The following is a 23,522-nucleotide window of genomic DNA, read 5'->3' as shown; positions in this document are numbered from 1 at the left end:
TTCCAGGTCTTTAGGGAGAACTCCTGTTTCTCATCCCAATGTGAAGAAATCCCCAGGTATACTCTGACTTTCCTTATCAGTGACCAAAAAATGAATAAGACAAGGAAAACATCAGCCCCTCTTCTGTCACTCTAGAAGGCTGTGGGTTCTCCTCCCTGGGGGTGGCTCATGCCCACCTGCCTGCCACAGGTGGAGACCCCAAGATGAGAAACAGGGACCCTCTGCTCTGTGCACATCAGGCTTCAAGTACCCACCTGCAGATACCTGGGGACATGGAATGTGACCCCTTGGTGACAGCCCCCCTCGGCCAGCACCCGGCCCAACTTTCCTTTGACCCTAAAGCAGGGGCCCCACAGCCCCATGCAAATGAGCAGCAGGACTCTTTGGTTGAGGTCCACACCTACACGGTTCCCCAGCCTCTGAAGATCTACTGGGGAGTAAGTGGGAAGGAAAAGCCTAGAAAAATAAATCTCCCTGCCCAAGAAGGGAAGCAAGTGACTTCCATCTCAATAAATTTTCCCCCACGCAAGAAAATATAAGTCTCTATCATCCTCATCCGTTTCCCTGCCAAGCTGAAGCTACTGCCCTCAGCCAAGCATGGTATGTTTCTTATCAATCTGGCTGAAGTACAAAAGCAAAGCTCCCAATTTTCCACCTGTAATTTTATGGAGGGAAAAAAAAAAACACAACAGAATCAAACTCTCTTCTGGCCTGCAATGGAAGTGAACCCTCTCGCCCCATCCTGGGCAGGGGCAGAGGCTTTGGGCTTTCCAGGTAGCTAAGTCGGTAAAGAATCTGCTTGCAATGCAGGAGACAGGGGTTTGATTCCTGGGTTGGGAAGATCCCCTGGAGAAGGAAATGGCAACCCATTCCAGTATTCTTGAATGGGAAATCCCACAGACAGAGAAATCTGGTGGGCTACAGTCCATGGAGCCACAAGAGTCGGACATTGACTTAGCGACTGAACCACTGCTGGGCAGAGGCTTACCTTTGGACAGCTCAGGCGCTGGGCATCTGGGGTGAATTGGTTTCCCTCACAAGCTCCTTCGGAAGGCAGGCCGCTCACTTCCTGAATGACCTGAAGGAAGAGGAAGGGCCTTTAGACCTGCACTCACAGCCAGACCACAGCTGGAGCCCCCTCCTAGGTCTGAGAGGGCGGGTGCTCTCCTAGGCCAGCCACCCCTAGGCGGGTGGGGGTGAGAGAGGTTGCAGAATTTCCGAGGAGCAGAGCACCCCGCCCCCACCCCTGCACCCAGCCCACCTATGGCCTCGGGCCCCAGCTGGGTGAGGGGGTTCCCTGGCCCCATGTCCAGCAGGCCCCATGCATTCTGGTGGGGCACCAGGGAATGGCAGGTGGGGTTTGCAATAGAACCCAAGCAGGCCCAGAGCAGCTGCCCTCAGTTCCACAAGCCCCCTCTCGCCCCATCCTGAGCAAGGGTGGCTGCTCCTTGTGGGGGTAAAAGCGACATTTGCCAGACAGTCTTCTGGCTCCTGGGGGCCGTGGCGCTCACTGTGGAGGGTCTGTGTGCTGCCTTGGTCCAACCCCGGTTCCCAGACTTGCCTGTCACTGTCCACCCTGCCTCCTCTGGGAGGAGCCTTTTCATAGGCCGGCGATGCCTCCCTGGAGGCCAGAAGGCAAGTGGATTTCAACTAGAGCCCAAGTCCAGGTGGCTTGTGGATGTGACCACAGACCTGGCCACTGAGCCCTGTGATCCATCTCCCCAAGACAGATTGCTACCACTTAGGACAGGGGAAGCCCTGCAGACTTGAAGGATGGTAGACCCTCTACCCTGACCACAGCCATCCCTTTGAAAAATCGGGGGAGCCGGGACTGCAGGAACCCCTGGGGGCCGCAGAGGGGAATGGGTCTGCTTCCCGGTGGCCTGGTGCCTCCCTCACTCTGAGCCACTGCTCCGCCTGGTCCCTGCTCTGCAGGCCCAGCACGATCACGTCGGCATTCAGCGGCGTGATCTTCAGCTTGTGCTCCTTCTTCCGCACTTGCTTCTCCTTGTGCACCACGCTGCTGCCCAGCAAGCTCACATCCAGCTGAGGACTATGGTCCTTGGAGGATTTGTAACACTGCAAGAGAGGAGAGGCGAGACGCTGTCAGCCAGGTTCTGCAGAGGAGGGGGCCACGGGGCAGGGCAGGGCAGGGCCTGCTGAGAGCTGGACCAAAAGGCTGGACACGTTTGTGCAAGTACAGAGCCATGACCTCAAACATTGGCAGAGTTTGTTTTCAGCATCAGAGCGATCAGGCAGCTCATCTCTGTCTCCCTCAAGCCTCCTCCTCCAACTCTCCAGAGACACTCCAGGGCCCTGCTTACCCAAGCAGCTCTACTCCCCCTGCGGATCTGGGCTGGCTCCTGAAATATGTCTTCTGTGGGCAATCCCCACCTCCCCAGGGTGGAAGGCACTTTCCCCAGCTCTCTGCCTCTCTGCTTCTCTTTCTGGCTCAGCTTTCCCAGTAAGGGGCCCAAAGGGGATGAAGGCCAAGTTTATCATCGACTTAGTTAGATGATGTGTTAGCAAAGAAAGGAAGTGACTTTCTTCTCTATCAGGGAAAATGTACTACCCTCCATTTCTCACTTGTAAAATGGGGGTTCTTATGAAGCTGCTTGACAGGACTACCTGAAAACATCTGCACACAGCAGGGCGGTTTTAACTAGTGAAAAAGGGGTATTTGTAATGACTCCATGGAACCTCAAATTGGGGCATAAAACCAAGTTTTAATTAAAAATAACAAGAAACAGGGCTGTGGTCAGAATACCATCTTCTGATGCCCTCAGGGGTCTTACGATCAGTCATTCAGAATATCCCAACTTCTGAGCAGATGCCGATGGTTCTCACGCTGCACGCTGGGGGTTGGGTGCTGGGCGGGGGAGCCCTAACTGGGCAGCAGGCTCTGCCCCAAACCTCCAGAGGCTGAGATGTGAGGAAGGAGGAGCCCACAGACCAGGGGACCAAAAGATCCCTGGAAAAATATCTTGGGGATGGTACTGGGGGAGGAGGGGTTGAGTCATCACAGACCCCTTTAAAAGTCTGCTGACAACTGCTTGACCTTTCTAGTTAAGAAAAAAGCGTGTTCGTCCATGCTCATAAGGTTCTGCATGCAGTTTCAGGTTGGGGAGGAGTAGAAACCTGATGTAACAGGCTCTGAGCACCTGGCATCTGGGACCACCCTCATCCTGCTCCCAGGAGAGGAAGGAGGGCACTCACCAGGAGCCTGGTGTCCTTGATGACGCACAGCTGCTTGGCCCACTGGCCCAGCCACTTCTTGCGCCAGAGGAAGGCGCAGATGCGGGCATCACGCATCAGCTCGATGCTGGCCTCGGGCGAGGGCCACTGGTAGGGGGCCGACTTGCCCTTGCTGCTCTCCTCCTCATCGTAGGACTCGTAGGAGCTGCTCACAGCCTCTCCGTCCTCTGCAAGAGAAGACCTCGGTGCTCGGTGTCACGGCCCTGCCGGGCAAGGGACGTTCCTAAACAGGCTTTGCTCCTTTGGGAAGGTGGGCAGCAGGCAGGAACAGCCTGTGGTTCCCAGGCCACCCTCCCCACCCTGCCCCGTGCCCTGGAACCAGCCCATCGCCACCAACTGCAGGCCCAGGCAGACTCTCCAGCCCCTAAACCGCTGAGCAGAGCGTCTTGGATGCTGCCTCTGGTCACAGACACAGATAACATGAAACCAGGTGTCTCCCCTTTCCTCCTCCTATCCTGTCATCTCAGACCCCACGGAAACCTCTGACCAGACACTGTCCTCAGACGTGGACTCTTGAGAGGACCAATGCTGGACTCGGGGCCTCTGCTTCCTCAACAGAAGGATGAAGCGGTGGGTGAACTTTTTCTTGGTTCTTCTGGTGTGTGTGCATGGCTGATGCTCTATTATTCTAAGGCCCCAGGAAGAGGGGGTCGCCGTCTGAGCCCAGAGGTGGGCAAGCCTCCAGCGGTTGCCCCCCAACTCCCCTACCAGGCCTGTTCTGTCCCTGTCCTGTCCTGGGAGCAGCAAGAAGCTATGACTCTTGGAAGCAAAAGTACAGTAACCCACAGCAGGAGCGGGCCCTCCCGGCCACCCTCCCCCTCCTAAGGCTCTCCTCAAGTCACAGTCACAGCCCTCCTGGAGAATCCACTCTTATCCTCCAAAGACTGTTCTCCCCACAGAATGCCTTCCAGCACGAATCCAGCTCCTCCTGCTCATCTCCACCTGATACCCTTCCTTCCTGGCAATGAGCCACTCTTACAGTTTCATTCTCTTTGAAAGAATCCCCCAGTTCACCACATCTCACTCAATCCTGTACCCACGCCATGTGCCTCAGCTTCTGCCCCCACCACCTTGCCAGAGTTGCTCTGTTCTCTGGACCTCACTGCCCTATTCAAGGCCAACAGAAACTAGGTGCAGAAAAAAATATCAATCAAACCCCAAAAGGCAAGACATGGAGAGAAGAGAACCTCAGGATTCAGGTCCAGCAACCCCTGGTTCGGCTCAGGAATCCTGCTTCTCATAATCCTGCTCCAGCCTCTGCTTGAATTCCCCCATGGATGGGGAGCTCACTACCCCCCTGATTGCTGGACAATTGCTTCCATTACTGGGCAGCTCTAACAGAAAGTCACATCTACTTCCCTATGACTTCCATAGACATGTTCTGCCCCCTCAAGTCAGAGTGAACGGAACCTCTCTTTCATCTCCACATGACCCATCAGGAAGAAGACAGCCCAAGGGTCCCCTGGCTTCCCTTCTCCAGAAGCCTCTGGTACACCCTGCATAGCTAGGTTCCTGCATACTAATAAAACACAACCACGTTTGAACTAGAAATATAGGGAAATGGAATGAGGCCACGGCCACAGCTATTCTAGCTACAATGCCAATAAAAATGTGCTTTATTTTACTTTAATATTTCTAAAAATAACACTTTGACTACTTTAATATCAGTTTTCTTTAAAAGCAGTGTGATACTACTCCCCTTCCTGACAATAAAAAAGTCACAGAATTCACAATTTTACACCTATTAAATAAGCAGACTGAAAATAGTGGTGCTACCCAGTAGGGGACCCAGACCTCATGTATGGCTGGTGGCGACATAAATTAACACCAGCCTCTCAGGATACAACCCATCAGCCTGTTTTTTCGAAAGCCATAAAAACATCCATCCCCTCTGACCCAATAATCCCAGTCTTGGGAGTTTATCCAAGGAAACCAGTTTTTTAAAAAGGAAGGAAGGCGGGCAGGGGGAGATTACATGCATTAAGATATTCATGCAAGTGCTTCTGAACAGTCAGCAGGAGGAGGCTGCAGAAAGCATGATTTCATCCAGGGTACCATGCAACCATAATCAGTGAAAGCTCTTGCAAGCTAGTCTGCAACATGAGAAACTCCTTAAGATGGCAACTGAGAAAGCACAGCTACAATCATCTATGCAAAGACAACAGTACTGAAAGGCCACACAGAGAATTCAATGATTTGATCTGGTGAGGGGGGGCAGTGATTCTGTAAAAAACAATATCCCCCTTGTCAGCACTGCATTAGCTGCACAATAAATGAAAGAAGAAAGATGCAGCCGCTGGGGTATCTCTTTCAGTGGGTTAGTGGGTGAGGCTACAGAGTATAGTGTGAAGAAGTTAGCCGGGCCCCACCCTCCTCCCCACCCCCAGCTGTTTTGTGCTCCTGGGGTTGCCCCACCTGTTCCATGGAGAATTCTAACGTCTGCCCATTGGCCTCCAGGGGGGAATGGGATGATACCTGGAGAAAATTTTAGGGCAAATGTATTGATCATTTTATTTATCCCTAAGAGCAATCATGGCACAACCATAAATGGAGAATATTGTTAAACAGGCACTTGGCTTCCAGAGGTTGCAGGATAAGCAGGAGGGAAAGGCAGGATGCTCAGATAATTCCAGCTCCCTTTTGGCTGCTCCTGGTGGGTACCACAGCCACTGCATCCTGTGGCATGTCCTCAGGAACAGAGGGTGGCACAGCCGTGCCACGCTCTTATCCTCTAGCCATCCTTCCAGATGCCACAGGCAGGGGTCTGCGGAGGGGTGACACAGGGCATCCTCATGCAGGACCCGCGCACAAGGACAGGAAGAGGGCGGTGGCCACCTCGGGCATGCACCTCGCCTCCGCGAGCCAGGCAGCAGGCATGGGGATCACTGGCATTCCTGCTCTGGGACGAGCAGTACCCAAGGTGATGGTGGCGTAAACGACTCCTTCAGGCACCTGCACCCATCTGGGGACTCCACAGGGGGGATATCTGCCGGGATGGCCTGTGGCATTTCCGGAAGCACAGAAAGAGACAAGAGGAAGAGAGAGAAGATGAAGAGAGGGGCAGGTCCAGAGGCAGAGACACAAAGAGATGCGGTGACGTGGCTGCCCGTCCATCAGAAGCGAGCGCGTTCCCATCAGAGGTGTGGGCTTGTCGGGCGAGGCCCCAGCCTGGCCAAGGACATCATTTCCCAGCTCCTTCCCATCCAGAGACGTGATTGCCTGTCACCAACGGAATGTGGAGAGAAGCCCTGGGTGTCCCTCTGGCTGGTGCCTTTAAGCACACAGAGGTCCTCCACCCTCTTTGCAGAGGCTTCTGTGGCCTCAGAGGGTGGCCAAGCCCACGCTGGAAGGAGCCTGCTGACCAGTAATGCCCACGCCAAACTGTTCCAAGAGTGAGAATCAGAGTTGCACTGGCCTACTATAAACTTCCAGGGGGGACTGTTTGTTACAGCAGCTGCCATTACCCCAGCAGGAGGCATCGTCTGTGCAGTACCTACATTCATAGCAGGGCACTTACTAAACTTGTGTTCAGAGAGAGGCACCTGACCCGGGGAGCCGCGAGGGGACAGTGTTGATATAGCAGGCCAAGAAGCCGACCCCTGGTCTTCTGCAGGAAGTCAGCAAAATTGCTAATGCCAAAGAACTAGAGCAAGGGGCTGGAGTCCAGCAGTCGCTTCTCTTGTTGTGACCTGGTGTCCCACGGGTCAAACAGATGTGGAAACAAGGACAGCCCAGCTTTTAATGCAGGAGAGGGCCCCCCAGGTCATCCTCGGTCCTTGTGCTGGCAGGAGAGAAAAGGCAATTGGGCATCTTCCCACCGCCCCTACTTGCTGACCCTGACATGACCCCCCTCTCCTCCTAGTCCCGGATAAAACCAATACAAATTTCCAGTCCTTCTGACCACTTGTTTGTGTCGAGATGAAGTGTCTGCCCCACAGACAGGCCCCCGGGAGCGTCTGGGAGGCAGGCCCTGGCTGGCAGGGGCCACACCCCAGAGAGACGGGCTTCAGAGGCATGGAGGTGCTCACTGGGGTGAGTCAGGGCTCCCATCTTCCAGACGCACCCAGACAGCCCTGCCGCGCCCACAGCTCCAGCTTGAAATCACAGTCCAGGGGTGACTTGGCAACACCTCACAAGCTAAGTGACGTCTGCCCACAAAGCCAGCCTCTTAGAATAAAATTCCACAAGTCCAGAGAGGCCCTCGCCTCCCACACAGTTCCTGGGACTGCAGACAGTAGGTGAGGCATGAAAAAAGAGGACAAGGATCCCACGTGCTCCTAGGGACTGGTCCCAACTCATCCCTGACACCAACAAGGCCCCCACCAGGGATGGTGACCTCCTATATCTGCAAATTGCCTTATGCTTTCAAAGACCTTTCACTTACAAAAAAAAGGAAAGAGAAGGAGGTAAGAAAGGGAGAGAGTGAGGGGACCAGAATCTAGCTACCCCAGAGAGTAGGGTCACAACCATCTCTCCCAGGACCTTCAAGGTGTTTCTGTGTTATAGAACCCCCACAACAAGAGCATTTCTGATCCAGCCTCATCAGGCTGAGAACCGCTGGCTGAGGACAAGAGCACTCCAGCGTGAGCCCTGCCCCTAGAGCAAAGACCGTCTTTTTAATACCTATATTAGGTCTGCCACCAAGTAACCCCCTAAAGGCTAGAGAAAAGTCTATTCAGAGAAATGTCAAGGTCTTTACCAGGGTCTACAGCTGCCTTCTGTGTCCCCATCTCCTATCCGTCTCATCCAACCCTACCTGCTCCTGCCACACTGGCCTCCAAACACGCTAAGGGCCCTCTTGCCTCAGGGCCTTTGCATGTGCTGTGTGCTCTGTTCTTCCTGCAGATACTAACCCCACCCACTTGCCACTTCTTTCAGGAATCTGCTCAGAGAGGCCCTCCCTAAGTTAGAATAACATCCCTCTCCTTCCCCAACTCAGCCCTTGCCACTTTCGGTCATGACAAGTTATCACCACCTGACACATCCTAGGTTTATATGTTGCCTGTCTTCTCTCACAGAGTCTAAGTGCTGTGACTGCTGAGTCGTGCTGAGTTCCCACTCCTAGAAGCATGCTGGGTTCACAGTGGGAGCCCAGGGACTATCAGTCCAGTGAAAGAACCTTGGAAGTGGGCTCTGCCTCAGCCTGACCACATTTCCACTGCTTCCGGGGCCTTGTGCCACTTGGCCAACACACCTCTCCTCTGTTGCATTTCTGTGCTGAATCCGCAACATCCAGGCAGGACCACAGAAAGCATCAGACACAGTAAACCAGCTCACTGGGGACCAACCTGAGCCCCTCCCTGCAGGCGGGCGGGTCTGCTGTAGGTCTCAGCTCCCCATTAGACCAATCAATGGTCAAATGCTCTGTGGCTAGCTCTTGACTTGAGCCATGCTCTCTGGTAGGAGCATCCCAGGCCCCACTGTGTTTCCAGCCAGGGTGAGCGTGCCGGTCACCAGGAGGGGAGTTGGCGCCGGCATCTGTGCAGGAAGTGGTCAGCCCCCTCCCAGCCCTGTCCCCAGGATGTACCATTGAGGGATGTGTCATACGGCTCAGCCTCTTCATAGTAACCCTCTGGAGACTCGATCTTCGGGACAGAGAGCTGTTTACGTTCTGGAATCTGTGGTATGAACAAATAAAACAAACATTTTCAGATATGATACACTGGGAACAACTCGGAATTAACCCTTTGGGTGGAAGGAGATGGAACCAGGAGAAAAAAATGCCCAGCTTGGACGTCAAGCAAGTCAGGAGGGAAAGGAGAGATTACAGCGACCCCCGTCAGCTACTCTGTCCACAGTGTTTGGTTTGCATCAGCTGAAGGGCTGTGGGCGTGTCGTGTAACCTCACCAAACCTCAGACTTCTCTGCTGCAAAATGAGGCTCTGACACCCACCACACACACAGTTAGTTGTACACACAATTTAATACATTTACAAGTCCAGGTGGCATCAGCCTGTCATGGTAGCTATGATGGCTTCTACATAGAATATACTTTCTACAAAGACCAGAGCTCATCAGGGGCATACAGAGGAAGAGCATTAGGCTTCTAACCCGCAAATGTCTCCCATAATAAGTTCAATCATTGGCTCAGCTGATATTGGATGGCTCCCGCAGACTAGCTGAGAGATGCAAGCAGATGGTTGGGAGTCAGTCCTGAGAAACACTTAACTAGGCAATGAATGCTCACAACTCCTGATAGCGAGTGAAAGTAAAGTCACTCAGTCATGTCTGACTCTTTGTGACCCATGGATTGTATAGTCCACAGAATCTCCAGGCCAGAATACTGGAATGGGTAGTCTTTCCCTTTTCCAGAGGATTGTCCCAACTCAGGGATCGAACCCAGGTCTCCTGCATTGCAGGCGGATTCTTTACCAGCTGAGCCACAGGGGAAGCCCAAGAATACTGGAGTGGGTAGCCTTTCCCTTCTCCATGGGATCTTCCCAACTCAGGAATCAAACCGGGGTCTCCTGCATTGCAAGCGGATTCTTTACCAACTGAACTATCAGGGAAGCCCACGGCTCCTGATAGACAAGGTCAACTCCGTGGGAGCCTGGAGGGTGTGAGGAACATTTAGGATCTAGGAAGGATGCTCAGAGGACAAGACAACCCTGAACTTCTTATGTGACATGAGGGTGAATGAACATAATTTGAGTAGGAGAAAAAAAAAACCATATGCAACTGTGGAGAAGCAGAGAGGCTGAAATCGTTCTCTATCCCTCCATTATTCCATCTGTAAGATGGGCACTAGACCATGAAGGCAATCTCGTAAGCAATAGCAGGGGAGAAAAAGACAGGCAAGACTTCTCTGATGGTCCAGTGGTTAAGAATCCGCCTGCCAATGCAGGGAACATAGGTTGGATCCCTGGGCCAGGAAGATTCCACATGCCGCAGAGCAACTAAGCCTGTGCACCAGTGACTGAGCCTGCATTGTAGAACCCACGCTCTGCAATGAGAAGCCACTGCAACGGGAATCTCCTGCTCTGCAGCTAGAAAGTAGCCCCCACTCGCCACAGCGAGAGAAAGCCTGCCTGCTGCAACGAAGGCCCAACACAGTCAAAAATAACAAAAAATTAATTAAAAAAAGAGAAGTAGGTTGTAGTGTGAATATTTACATGCAGTTCATAAATGTGTAAGCATCCATCCACATGGGTCTCCAATGTCTGTCTGAATCACAAAGTCCCTACAGAGGGCCGAGGGAACCTTCATGAGTTGAGAACAGACACGGCAAAAGCTGGAGTGCATTCCCACTCCTGGTTCTGAGAGGTCCTTGCGCTGGGCATTCCACATGGGGAACCCATGGGCTGTTGGGGATTCGCTGTCCTACCCAGAAGAGGGACGGAGGGGCAGGGTATGGGGAACCTAGAAATCTTTGCCTTGGAAAATGAGCTTCTTTGGGGGACCTATGACAGAGAGCTTCCCCAGTCCTGGCCCCAGCAATGGTGGGAGAACAGTCAGCCTGGCCTCGAGTCCCCGTGGGACAGTACTCAGCAGGGGCCACAAGGGTGTCTGATCTCAGCTTCCCCTGGGGTAGAGTGATGCTCCTGCAGTTGCTGCCCCCAAATCAGGCTCCCAGAGCCAAGTCTTCTGTGGTTTGGCTAGTGGATCTATCTATATGGCCTCTAGAGTGAAGCTAACCGGGTTTGAATCCAGGCTTTAGGAGTCCATAGCCTCAACCATGGATATGTGACAGCCTCTCTGTGCCTCACTTACCCTCTCCATAAAACAAGAGCCCGTCTTGAGATTCAAGAAGACAAGTATGATTGAGTTTCCATAGGGCTGGTGTGCTAAGGTCACTTCAGTCATTTCTGACTCTTTGTGACTGTAGCCTGCCAGGCTCCTCTGTCCATGGGATTTTCCAGGCAAGAATACTGGAGTGGGTTGCCATCTCCTACTCCAGGGGATCTTCCCAACCCAGGGATCAAATCTGGGTCTCCCTCGTTGCAGGCAGATTCTTTACCGTCTGAGCCACCAAGGAAGCCACATCAAATATGAGGAGGCTCTTGCCATCATTGTCTGGGGCCTCCCAGCCCAGGAGCCTGCATCGGCCAGGTCACTGCAGCGCTGTCCGACAAGCTGAGACATGTCCGCATGAAGAGGACCGGCAGAGGCCAGGTCACCACCTGGCTCCCACACATTTTTCTAACACCATCTGGCCCGACACCAAGAGAGCTGACATAAGTCCCAGAGGCAGGCTCTGAACAGCTTTCAGCCCCAGCAGGTGCACCACACAGCACACAGGAAGAACAGAAGAATCTGCTCATTTCCTAAGCAGCCCAGCTGCGTTCTGGGCCGGCAGGTGTGGCTGTGGGGGAAGAGGGGGTGGGCTCCTCCCGGGGGCGGGGGTCGTGCACACAGTGGACACAGGTGGCAGCTGCTCGTGGCTGACCCTTCATCTTTGCTGCTCTGGGGATTCCCGGCCCCTTGGTCAGCCAGAGGAAGGGCTGACTGTGAAAGCCAGCTGTGGTTCTCTGAGAGCCGACTTCCTAGGGTCAGGAGGGGAAAACATTTCCCCTCCCCTGGGCCCCGGCAAGGACGTCGCAGATGGGTCCTGGGGCTCAGGCTTCCTGAGGAGGCCAGGCCTCCAGCTCCATCCTCCAAGAAGCCCCTCTCCCCATGAGGGGGTGTGAGGACCCTTCTCATGGTGAGAAGGTGGGTCTCATCTGGAGAGAAGCTCTGAGCACCCAAGATCTGGCTCTGGTCTGGATTCCCACGATTAGAACAGGACAGAAGGGGAGGCGAGCCCTCTGGCAGGAGCCCCTGATGGTCATTATCCCCACAGGGGGCCTGCCCTCTTATCCAGGAGTGGAGCACCAGGGGGTGTTTCTTGAGGGTCTCCCAAACCTCTCACTGTACAAAATCATCTGTAAGTGGATCAATACAGAGAGGCATATAGGAAGGAGGCAGGAGTCTGATCTCCAGGGCTGAGTTTGAATCCTGACACTGGCACATCTGAGCTGTGTGACTTTGGGCAACTGACTTGACCTCTCTGGGCCTCAGATCCTCCACTGCAAAACAGGGAGGGTAGAAATAACCATCACACGGTGTCATTGTAAGGATTAAACTGTATTCAGCATTATTGAGTAACAGATACTAGTTTTCACTAACCTTAAAAATAAGATATAATAATGTCAATTAAAGGGAAAAAAAGTTGCATATGTGCATGTTTGGTGGAGGAAGACCAGGAGCTCTCTGGGAGGATACTGAGGAGGTGTTTGAGCATGACCTGGCTTATGCCATGCTCTCCCTCCTTAGAGAACAGGATAGCCTCTGTCCGCAGGGTTGCCAGGGCCAAAGATAAGCACCCAGGTCAAGTTTAAGGATAAAACGATTCCAACAATTCAGAAGAGAGTCACATAATTACACAGACCCAACGGTCTATTATCAGAGGTCAAAGAAGTAAGAGATCCTAAATGCCAGGAATTAAGAATAAAGGAAAATTATTTTAATTTTCATCATGACGACGTAGACGGTGCACATTCAATGAGGATGCTGAGGAAATGTGACTTGGGAACCTGAAATAATGTTCTCATGGTTCACAGGAAGGGCTGGGAAGAAAGCCACCCCACTCAGGGGGACATGCCAGAGGTTGGCAAACTCTTCCGATAAAGAGTGAAAAAGGGATTTGCAGGCCACTGGGGCTATGCAACCCTGCTATTGGAGTGCAGTGAAGTGAAAGTCACTCAGTCGTGTCTGACTCTTTGTGGCCCCATGGACTGTAGCCTGCCGGGCTCCTCTGTCCATGGAATTCTCCAGGCAAGAATACTGGAGTGGGTTGCCACTTCCTTCTCCAGGGGATCTTCCGGACCCAGGGATCGAACATGGGATTTCCCAGGCAAGGATACTGGAGTGGGCTGCCATTTCCTTCTCCACTGTAGCACAGAGGAACCCATAAATAATACACAGATGAACAAGCTTGGCTGAATTCCAACAAAATGTTATTTACCAAAGCAGGTGGTGCAGGATTTGGTCATGGGCTTGGCTTCCCACGTGACTCAGTGGTTAAAGAATCTGCCTGCAACGCAAAAGACCTGGGTTCAATCCCCAGGTCAGGAAGATATCTGGAGAGAGGAAAGGCAACCCACTCCAGTATTTTTGCCTGTAGAATCCCACGGACAGAGGAGCCTGGCGGGCTACCACCCATGGGGTCACAAAGTCAGACACAACTGAATGACTAAGCACACACATACTTCACCAATTCTGATTTAGATGAGACAGAGCTGGAGGTGAGAGGTGGGCCAGGTGACCTGAGGCGTTCTTGCAGTTCTGAACAGCCAGCCCCAGGGTGCACTGTGGCAGGTTCGGGGTGGGGGCGAGTGGACGCAGTCCTGGCTCCCCAGACGGTGACGCCATCCGTGGTGTCAGCTGCTCCCCTCACAGAAGTCCAGCACCGACGCGTGTGCAGGCCTCAGAGGAGAGGGGTGGAGACGGCCGCACTGGCCAGGAGCGGAACGGTGCCAGCAAACATCTGTTTCTTCTACAGCAACCATAGCACCTGGCTGGGCCAACTGCAGCCTGGATGTGCCAAGGCCGCCTGAGTCACTGGCCACACCCAGACCCCTGGCTGCCCCCTCTGGTACTGGACGGGCTGAGCCTGGGACAAAGGCCATGCTCCTGGCCAGCCTTGGGCACTGAGGACCCCAGGCAGAAACCCAGCTTCTGCCACAGCCACCAGCGAGCCCGGGGACTGGGCATCCAGGCAGACAAACCACGATGGTGCCCTGAAGCTTCAGGGCTGGGGCGGGAAGAGACACAGCTTTCTCTGGCTGAGGAAGAGAGATTCCAGGGTCGCCCAGGCTCCGGCGGTCATGCTCCCTCCTTCCTCCCAGACTACCTGCTGCGTGAGAGCCAGAAGACACAGCTGTTCCCCGCTCCACCCTGACGGCACTCCTCTGGGGGCCCTGGATGAAGCCTTTAGCTGGACTGGACCAGAGCGGTGGCCGGAGGGGAGCAGGCAGGTGCGTGCAGGTGGGGTGGGGAGGACCCTGGGTTCTGCCCCTCCTCTCTCACTCCACACCTGGAAGGCTCCTGGGGTGGAGATGGGTGATGGAGACAGGACTAGGAGGGACCCAGGAAAGGTCCTCCTTGGCAGAGAAATTCCACAAGGTGGGGAGACTGTCAAGGTAACTGGCTCTGCTGAAAGTCACCCCAGGGCCTGGACTGTGTCCACAGGAACTGTCATCGTGTGTCTGAAAGGCCACTCCAGGACTGTGGGACTCTCAGGTGGTGGGATCTTCCCCGCTCCAGCAACAGGTTCCTCTCTAGCCTCTCCTGGCCCCGACGGCCTGCAGACACAGCTGACACCAGCAGACCGCTCTCCAGGGGCCGGCCTCTGTCCTGGCCTTGCTTGATGGTCCTGCATCTCACACCCCCGAGCCCTTGGGGCCTCTGTGCCCAGGTCACAGGAGGCTAGCAAGGGAGTAGGAAAAGCCAGCTGGAGTCCCAGGCAGTGGGACTCTGTGACCTGATCAGTGTATAGCCACAACCCAGCCCTAGACCCCGGGCAGCTAGTCCAGCACCATGTTCCTCAAACACAGGCTTCCAGAGGGAGTCAGTGCCTGGGAGGCTCCGCCCCATGCACACCCCTTCCGCCCAGTGGGGATCCATAGGCAGCTGCCCCACGTGGGGCCGGCAGCGGCACCTCCACTGTACAGAGGCCAAAGGCACCCTGGTCAGAATCAGCCATGAACTCAGGCTCGGAAAGTTCCAGCCCTGGCTCAGAGCAGCCACCTCTCCTCCCCACATCCAGCAAGCAGAGCTTAGAGAGTGAGTGAAAGTCGCTCAGTCGTGTCTGACCCTTTGCGACCCCATGGACTATATAGTCCGTGGAATTCTCCAGGCCAGAATACTGGAGTGGGTAGCCTTTCCCTTCTCCAGGGGATCTTCCCAACTCAGGGATTGAACCCAAGTCTCCTGCCTTGCAGGCGGATTCTTTACCAACTGAGCCACAAGGGAAGCCCAAGAATTCTGGAGTGGGTAGCCTATCCCTTCTCCAGCAGATCTTCCCGACCCAGGAACCAAACCAGGGTCTCCCGCATTGCAGGCGGATTCTTTACCAACTGAGCCACAAGGGAAGCCTGCAGAGTTTAGGGTGCACCTGAAAACCACAGCACCTCCCACCTGCTTAAAACCAGCAGCAACTGGATGGGAATTGAGAGGTCGTGCCCCCTTCCCAAGTCCCGGGGTCAAAACGAGGGGGGACTGAAGCTGGAAGGGACACAACTTGTACGTCTACTTGACTGAGAAGACGAGCTGAGGTCCGGAAGGCCGCAGAGTGGCCCAGACACCAAGAACCTGCTTACAGATCCTGGTCCTGCTACCTCCTCCACCAGTTGTTTTCACTCTCTGAGTCTCTGTTTCTTGGCAGGTGATGGGAGGACCATGTTTGGGTGGGCCGGGCGGGCAGTGCTCACAGCACAGCAGTCACTCGCATCATCGGCATATGCCCAGGACCGAGGCTCAGTCCATCAGGTCTCCCTCGGCCTGGGATGAAGGGTCCCCACCAGCTGTCACCCAGATGTGGGATGCTGCCCAGGCACTCTGACCTGCCCCGCCAGCTGGGAGGGCGGCAGGGAGAACCGCGCTACCTCCAGGAAGGCATGAATGAAGGGGGCCAGTCTGGCGTCAGGACCCCCTCAGTGATGACCTGAGCCCACAGACCTGGCGACGGATGGCTCGGTGTGAGCTCAGTCACCGTGGAGTCCCATGTTCTGAGAAATCCTTCCCAGCTCACGCCTTTCCCAGGAAGCTTCCCCAACCAGATACTGGAGCGGAAAGAACTCGGGTTCATGTCCTGCCACTTCGAGGTTGTGCGAAACTGGGACATTACAAACCTCCTGACTCCTAGTTCCCCTCCCATAAAGTGTAAATACTACCACTCACCTCGCTGAATACCAACGTGGTCTGCCAGGCCAAAGAATAGAGATCTTAGTTGGGAGATGTTCACATGCCTTTCATTTAAACACCAAGGAACCAAGGGCCAGAGGCCTTAAATAACTTGCTTAAGGTCAAGGAGCTTAGTACTGGCAGAACTAGAGCTGGGATCTGAACCCAGGTCTGGAGGAGTCCGAAATTCCACTCATCCATCCATCCATGAACAAATACACGTATGACCTACTGTGTGCAGGCTCAGGACATGAAGCAGTAGATGAGACATGGCCCCTGCCTCAGGGAGCTTACATCTGCTATGGGAGGCAAATAATGAACATGGAGGGGTAACTAGGTGGTAAGGCAGACAGTAATGGGGGCAGGCACCGAGGTGGGATGTCTCACCTGTGGGCAGGCCAGGGAGAGTCTGTCTAAGGCTGTCTGAGACTAAGGAGGGGCAACCTTTGAAGAGTCAGGGCCCAAGAAGTGCAAAGTCCCTGTGGTAGGACTGACCACAGGGCACAATCCAGGAACAGAGGGGAGGCCAGCGATGAGCAGATGGGGTGAAGCTGGAGATGCAGCTGGGCCAGACCGGGTGAGCCCTGGGGCCATGTAAGGAGTGTGGATGTTCTGTCCTAAGTTCAGTGGGAGCTCTTGGTGGGTTTCAAGCAGGAAGTGGTGGGATGTGATTTATGTTTCCGAAAGATCACTGTGGCTGGAGCTGGTGACCACAGCTGTGCATGGCCCTGCTCAGGGGGTGCTGGAAAAGAATCTGGCAGGTCACCTCGGACACACGGTGACCCTCATCTCCCACTGCCATTCCTCTCTGCACTGAGCAAATGAGATCACCCGTAGGGCAGGCTGACTTGTCTCCATCTCTCCTGGTGCCTTACCCCAGGCCCTATATACAGTTGTTTTTTAGTCACTAAGTCATGTCTGACTCTTTGCGACCCCATGGACTGCAGCGCGCCAGGCTTCCCTGTTCTTCACCATCTCCTGGAGCTTGCTCAGACTCATGTCCATTGAGTCAGTGATGCCATCCAACCATCTCATCCTCTGTCATCCCCTTCTCCTCCTGCCCCCCATATAGTAGATGCTCCAAAATGCCAGACGCTTGGTAGACTGCTATCTGGAGGGCCCACTGGACATTCACAGAGTCACATCGGGGAACTCAGGGGTCCCAGACCCACACTTACCATCTTGGGGGGTGGGAGGTCTGGGAGACTCTTCTGAGGGGCCGAGGAGGGCTGAGGGGGCTCACCGTTGGTCAGCGGGTTCTGCTCCTCCGGCGCTGTGGGCAGCAAGCAGGAGAGGGTTTCCGTGAGGGGCACCCAGCCTCCCAGCAGAGTCTCATTATCCAGGAATGTCTGGTTACATGAGCCCTGAGTTCTATTTGAGCAGGTGTTAATTACCCAGGCAGGCGGTCCCCGGAGCCAGTGCTGTTTTTCCTCCAAGAATAGGGTAGATTGGCCCCGGGCAGATTCCTCAGAAGGAACTAGTTTGAGGTTTCTGGCAGGTTCCGCACCCTCTCCTCCACCTGCCCCATGTCCAAAATGATCTGGCCACAGAGCTCTGGCAGTGGAGGAGCTGCCTGTGGGCACTATATTGAGCGGCAATCAGCACCCAGCCTGTGATTACGTCTGTCCACCCCCTAGCTTCCCCCGGCAGGCAGGCTGACAACCTTAGGCACATGGGCTGCTTTCATGCAGGGGATCTCTGCTGAGCCCACACTTGGCGGTGGGGCAGGAGGTGAAAGTCACACTGGGTAACTGGACCACCAACCGGCTGTGTGCTTTTAGGAAAAAAGGCGCCAAAGGCTCTTCTGAGCCCATTTCAGCCGGGACAGACAGGCCCAGGCAGATTTGACCCTGGGGCTTCTCAGGCTGATATCTTGAAGCCAAGGCTTTACTAGACTGAATGCTTTGGGGTGCTGTGTTCCCACGTCTTGCTAAGCCTCTGCATTTGAGTTATGGGCTTGAGAGTTCGGAGATGGGGCCTCTAATCCGCTGTGCTCTGCAACTAGGCAGCTGTGGAAACCTCGGACCTCCCTGGGATCCTGCTGGACCCAGTCCTGGGGGTTTTCATAGAAAAGCAGAGAGCAGAACAGAGCAAGAGAGTAAGACACCACGGAAGACGATATGTCCTTCCAATGGAAGATAAAATGTTCTGCCAAGAGATCACCTCTGAACATTCTCTCTGCCAAGAGATCACCTTCAAATATTAAGGCAACTGCTGACAGCACCATTTCCTCCCCATCACTCCTATCCTATCACTCCCCCAACACACACTCATAAAATCCAGACTTATCAAAAGTCATAAAGCCAGGGCCGTGGGATCAGCACCATACACAGCTGCTTTCTTAGAACATCTGAATTATAACTTCCTATTTCTGGGGTGATGCTGGGAAACGCAGAGAGATTTTAGGGACAGATTCCTTATCCAAGAAGGGGACGTGAGACCTTTAAGAGGCAAGGAGGTGGCCTGGTTGGTGAAACTTCCCCAAAATACATCAACCCAGAATACCATCAACCAAAATAGGACTTCCCAAAATAACCCCACCAGGCCTGTCTGTGGTGCTGGCTGGAGGAAGGAGGGGTGGTGAGGGACCAAGGCTTAAACCTGCCCCACTCCTGGGAGTCAGCCAGTCCATCGGCAGTAATCCCATACCTTTGTCTTGGGACTCGGCATTCTGTTGCTTGTGGACTGTCACTTTGTTCATATAAATGTATTCCTCATCAGAACCTGCAGGAGGGGGATGGAAGACAAAGGCTCCAGGTGATTTCATGAAGCGAAAGGGCTTCTAGAGAGAAACAACCCTCCCCACTCCCACCCCCACCCTCGAGACACTGTCATCAGCCTGGATTCCAGTAAAAGCATACAACATTTTGAGCTGATTGGAAGAGTCCATTATAGAAAGAGTTGACAGATTTCCAGAAAAAGAAATGCCTAGTTTGCTGACTCAAGTTTTCTGTCCGAGGAAGAGGGGAGAGGACAGAAAGGGAGGGTGCAGAAGGGTAGCTTTGGGAATAGAAGTCTTACGTGGAAAAGCACCCATAGCTTAAGGATCTGCCTCATATTCCACCAAGCAGCAATTTCTCTGGTTTTTCCTAGCCTTTCACTTAAATTGTGAAACATTTCCTATCAGTCATTCTCAACTTAGTCTGAATTACACGCATGGGCTGATCAGAGCAATGTCTATATAAGATGGGTCACATTGAGGATCTGGAAGTTTAGCTTCTAGGCCTCCAGGTGGAGTGCTGCTCTGGGGGCCTGAGCTCTGTTTTTGGAGGGGTGAGTGTGCTGGGATGTGGGCCTGCAGCACCAGCAGCTGCCTGCTCTACGTTCAGTAGCACAGCCCTTCCTTTAAAAACATTTCTGTACAAGTTGTCACCTTCCCCCTGCACATCTGGGCAGAGAAAGGCTTGTCTTCTAATACAGTTCCCAATGCCCCAAGGACTCTTTCTTCAGAAGCTCTGCAGAGGAGGCTCATCCCAGTGTTTTTCCTCTTAGCAATCCTCCCGCATTTCTTTGCAGTTCTTAATTTGCATTTCCTAGAAACTTGTGGCTGATAAATTCCAGTGGCTGGAGACGGTGCTACTGAGCCAAGGAGCCCAATCCACACCCCAGGCAAAGGAGGCGGTTCAGCCAGTTCCCCACCACAGACCGCCCGGACTCCAGCCAACAGGCCCGTCTCCACAGAACCCTGGAGAACCCAGAGAAACTGAAGGAGGACACGGCTGGATGGAGCTTCCTCCATCAGCCGTGGGATTGCCACCCTGGTGCCCAGCCCTGCCAGGGCCAGTCAGCAATGTCATCCCTATACCAAGGGCTGCAGCAGCTAATGGAATGGGACTACAAGGTCTAAATGCAGTTATCCACAGCTTGCATACTTCCATTAAAGGGCTGCATCTGTACCTTCTCCAGAACCTGGCATGGGGAAAAGCACTCTGCAGGGGGAGGCAGAAGATAGGGTGTGGGATGGGGGAGTCCTCAGCCAAACTCTGCCATCAGTAGTAATTCTGAGCAAAACATCCAACCTGTGTGCCTTGGTTTTCTCATCTGCATAGTATGGAAAACAATTGTGATGAAATATTGCCTATTTCTGGGGCTTCCCAGGTGACTCAGTGGTAAAGAATCTGCCTGCCAATACAGGAGATGCAGGAGACTTGGGTCTGATCCTTGGGTTGGAAAGACCCCCTGTAAAAGGAAATGGCAACCCACTCCAGTATTCTTGCCTGGATAATCCTATGTTCAGAGGAGACTACAGTCCATGGGGTTGCAAAGAGCCAGACACGACTGAGCACACATACATACATACATATTTCCTATTTCTACCTAACTGAAGTTCTCAAGAGCACAAATCTCAAATATTGGGCAATCTGAAAGAGTAAAGTAACCTTATAACTAAGATTTTAAATGACAGCTTAGGACTTCCCTGGAGGTCCAGTGGTTAAGAATCCACCTGCCAGTGCAGGGTACACCAGTTTGATTCCTGGTCCAGTAAGAGCCCACATGCCATGGGGCAACTAAGCCCATGCACCCCAACTACTGAAGTCTGTGTGCCTAGAGCCCATGCTCCACAATAAAAGCCACTGCAGTGAGTAGCCCCTGCTCATCACAGCTCGAGAAAGCCCACATGTAGCAACAAAGACTTAGCACAGAAATAAATACAGTTATTTTTAAAAAAAAAGAAAAGAAAAAAAGACCGTCTAAATTATAGCAAATAACTCAAAGGCTCAATAATAGGAAAACGGTGGAAAAACCATAGTACACCAACATAGGTAATAGCTAGTCACCTTTAAAAATAAATGGATTACTTGGGAGTGTGTAAATGGGCTGAAAATTGTGGAAGTGATTTTAGAGGATTTATTTAAGTGTTCATGGTCTTTAACCCAGCATTTTCCTTGTCAGAAATCAATATTTTGAACGGAAAAATATTCAAATATTTTGAAGATAAACTCCAGCATGAAAACAAATTTTATTTGAGGGTGTTCATTGCCATGTTATATAAGAATTTTTTTTTTAAAGAACAAAACTCACATGCTCACTAACAAGGGGCTAGTTAGTTGAACACTTCTCATTCATCAGTGGACACTACCCACCTGTGAAAAATAACAAAGCAGCTCTACGTCTGCTGTTTATAAAGATAGCCAAAAATCAAAGGATCATGTTTCAGAAAAGAAGAAAAAGTTCACAAACTGTCAACACAGGGCCATGTGCACAGGCAGCAATACTAAACATAAAAATAACACAGTGCAGAATGCAGAGGCAAACCACAAAATACCCGAAAATATTCTGATGACACCAAGAAAGGTCACAAAAAGAATCAAAGCAATGTAAATAGGGTTTAATGTTCATTCCACATTCATTTCTTTTTTCAAATTGTTGACTAAGCCCACACTCCTTTCCAAAAAAAAAAAAAAAATGGCAAGATATTGTTGATAATTGTTTTAACTGTGAAATTCTGAGCAGGTGATTCCTCCCCAAGATGGCCATTTGTAAACTGCAGATTAAAATGGCTCTGGTCCATGTCACAAGGCTGCATGTCCCTCCTTGGACACTCTGCAGGTTCTGCTTGACTAAGTATTGATCTCAGTGTTGCTAATCCCCTAGAATCCAGGAAGTCAGTAACAGGCTCCCAGGACCATCTGCAATCCTGTGAACTTGGCCCTGGAAAGGGGAGGCTGATGAGCTGTCCCAGGTCTGGGAGGCAGTCTTGGGGTTGGGGAATTTCTATCATTCTCTCATTTACTTTCAGAAGTGCACTGAGCCCCAGCACTGTGCGAGGTGCTGGGGACACAGCAGAGAACAAAGCAGACATTGTCTCTGGCTTCATGAACCCACTGGGGCAGGGGCAGGTGGGAGGGAGGGAGAGGGAGGCAGACCTGGATGGATAGTTGCACAGGTATGTGGGGAGTGACAACATTACAGGTAGGGAGGAAAGGAGAGCTCACAACTCTCCGACCAAGTGTGTGGATCCAGGGAAAACAACCTTTATCTGAAGAGGGTGGTGGTGAGGGCTAGGGAGGAGGGGCCCAGACCTTCTCCGTTACAGTTGGATAGACTAAATGTTCAAATCATGTCCCACCACAAGGGCAGCCCCTGAAATGTTCCCAGAGTTTCTGAGCAGGGTATTGGGGAGCCCTCAGGCTTAGGACAGGAAAAGATATCAGGATCCCAATAAACAGACCTCAATCCACGCCTTGATCTCACCACTGAGACAAAAGAAGAGAGTAGAAAATTGAATACTTTTTATACATGAAAGATCAGAGAACAGACAATTCAATGTGAAAAGTACAGACACACACACACTCATACTCTGCCCCAAAGGTGTGGAAGTAAACAACAGCTCGGCCAGTGGAGATCACAGGCTATATTGAAATGATCAGCCTGCCTCCACCTACAAGCCCAGGCAGGCTGAGTTCATTTTTCCAGAAGATACACAGTGAGGCAGTTCTGGGAAGCTGAGAGAAGAAAAAGAATGCTTTCAGTTTAAGGGGCTGTGCATTCTATCCTGTGCAGCACAGTAACTAACCTGGGGCAGACTAATCTGGACTGTGAAGAGGGAAGGGTAGCAGCAGGGTTAGGCTGGCTGGCCCAGGCCTATGCTGGGCTCTGCCACACATGGCCATGGAGACGCAGACATAGAGAACAGACTTGTGGACCCAGTGGAGGAAGGAGTGGGTGGGACGATTTGAGAGAGTAGCATGGAACCTTACATACTACCACAGGTAAAACAGATACCAAACGGGAATTTGCTGTATGACTCAGGGAGCTCAAACTGGTGCTCTGAGACAACCCAGAGGGGTGGGATGGGGGGAGGTGGGAGGGAGGTTCAAGAGGGAGGAGACTATGAATACCTATGGCTGATTCATGTCAATGGATGGCAGAAACCAACACAATACTTTAAAGCAATTATCCGTCAATTAAAGGTAAATAAATATTTTTAAAAAGGGGGAAACGATGTCAGCTGCTGTTGTAACCACTCTGCCATGTAAGAAGATGCTAAGAGAACCAGAAGGGGAAACTTATAAATAGTGGCTACTCACCCGTGGGCATTGACCTGGGGAACAGAGTTTGCATGCTAAGTCACTTCAGTTATGTCCGACTCTTTGTGACCCTATGGACTGTCGCCCACCAGGCTCCTCTGCCCATGGGATTCTCCAGGCAAGAATACTGGAGTGGGTTGCCATACCCTTCTCCAGGGGATCTTCTCAACCCAGGGTTCAAAACTGTGTCGCTTACGTCTCCTGCATTGCAGGCAGATCCTCTACCACTAGCACCACCTGAACAGAAGTGACAGCCAAAGGTCCCAGTATGGCTTTGCATGTTTATCTGTAGTCTGGGTGTACTCTGGGGGCGACTCACACTGGGGAGCCCCCGACCCGCTGTTGGCAGCTCCA

At 52.7% G+C, this 23,522-nt stretch overlaps 1 protein-coding gene across 20 annotated transcripts in view; it reads right to left on the bottom strand.

Moving 5' to 3' along the window:
* AFAP1L2 (actin filament associated protein 1 like 2) overlaps positions 1 to 23,522 on the bottom strand; it is a 143,402-nt gene that overhangs the window by 16,910 nt on the left and 102,970 nt on the right. For 16 of the 20 annotated variants that reach the window (XR_014068096.1, XR_014068133.1, XM_081538118.1 and 13 more), the window contains 6 exons: positions 18,787 to 18,861; positions 17,316 to 17,410; positions 8,783 to 8,873; positions 3,217 to 3,422; positions 1,900 to 2,079; positions 989 to 1,078 (listed from right to left, as the gene is read on the bottom strand). Coding sequence is in view for 18 of the 20 variants with exons in the window: in XM_081538080.1 (XP_081394206.1) it covers positions 989 to 1,078; positions 1,900 to 2,079; positions 3,217 to 3,422; positions 8,783 to 8,873; positions 17,316 to 17,410; positions 18,787 to 18,861 (737 nt within the window). In the remaining 2 variants the exon portion in view is untranslated. Of the gene's footprint in view, positions 1 to 988; positions 1,079 to 1,899; positions 2,080 to 3,216; positions 3,423 to 5,670; positions 5,731 to 5,827; positions 6,255 to 8,782; positions 8,874 to 17,315; positions 17,411 to 18,786; positions 18,862 to 23,522 lie in introns of those variants that run through there. The other 4 variants (XM_081538062.1, XM_081538067.1, XM_081538072.1 and 1 more) reach the window with 3 other exon arrangements.

Source organism: Giraffa tippelskirchi, chromosome 2 (assembly GCF_054371585.1).
Source record: "Giraffa tippelskirchi isolate mGirTip1 chromosome 2, T2T-mGirTip1v1.2.pri, whole genome shotgun sequence".
In the NCBI taxonomy this organism is placed as follows: domain Eukaryota; kingdom Metazoa; phylum Chordata; class Mammalia; order Artiodactyla; family Giraffidae; genus Giraffa; species Giraffa tippelskirchi.
The sequence above is the reverse complement of the archived record's forward strand: the minus strand, read 5'-3'. Positions and strand labels throughout refer to the sequence as shown.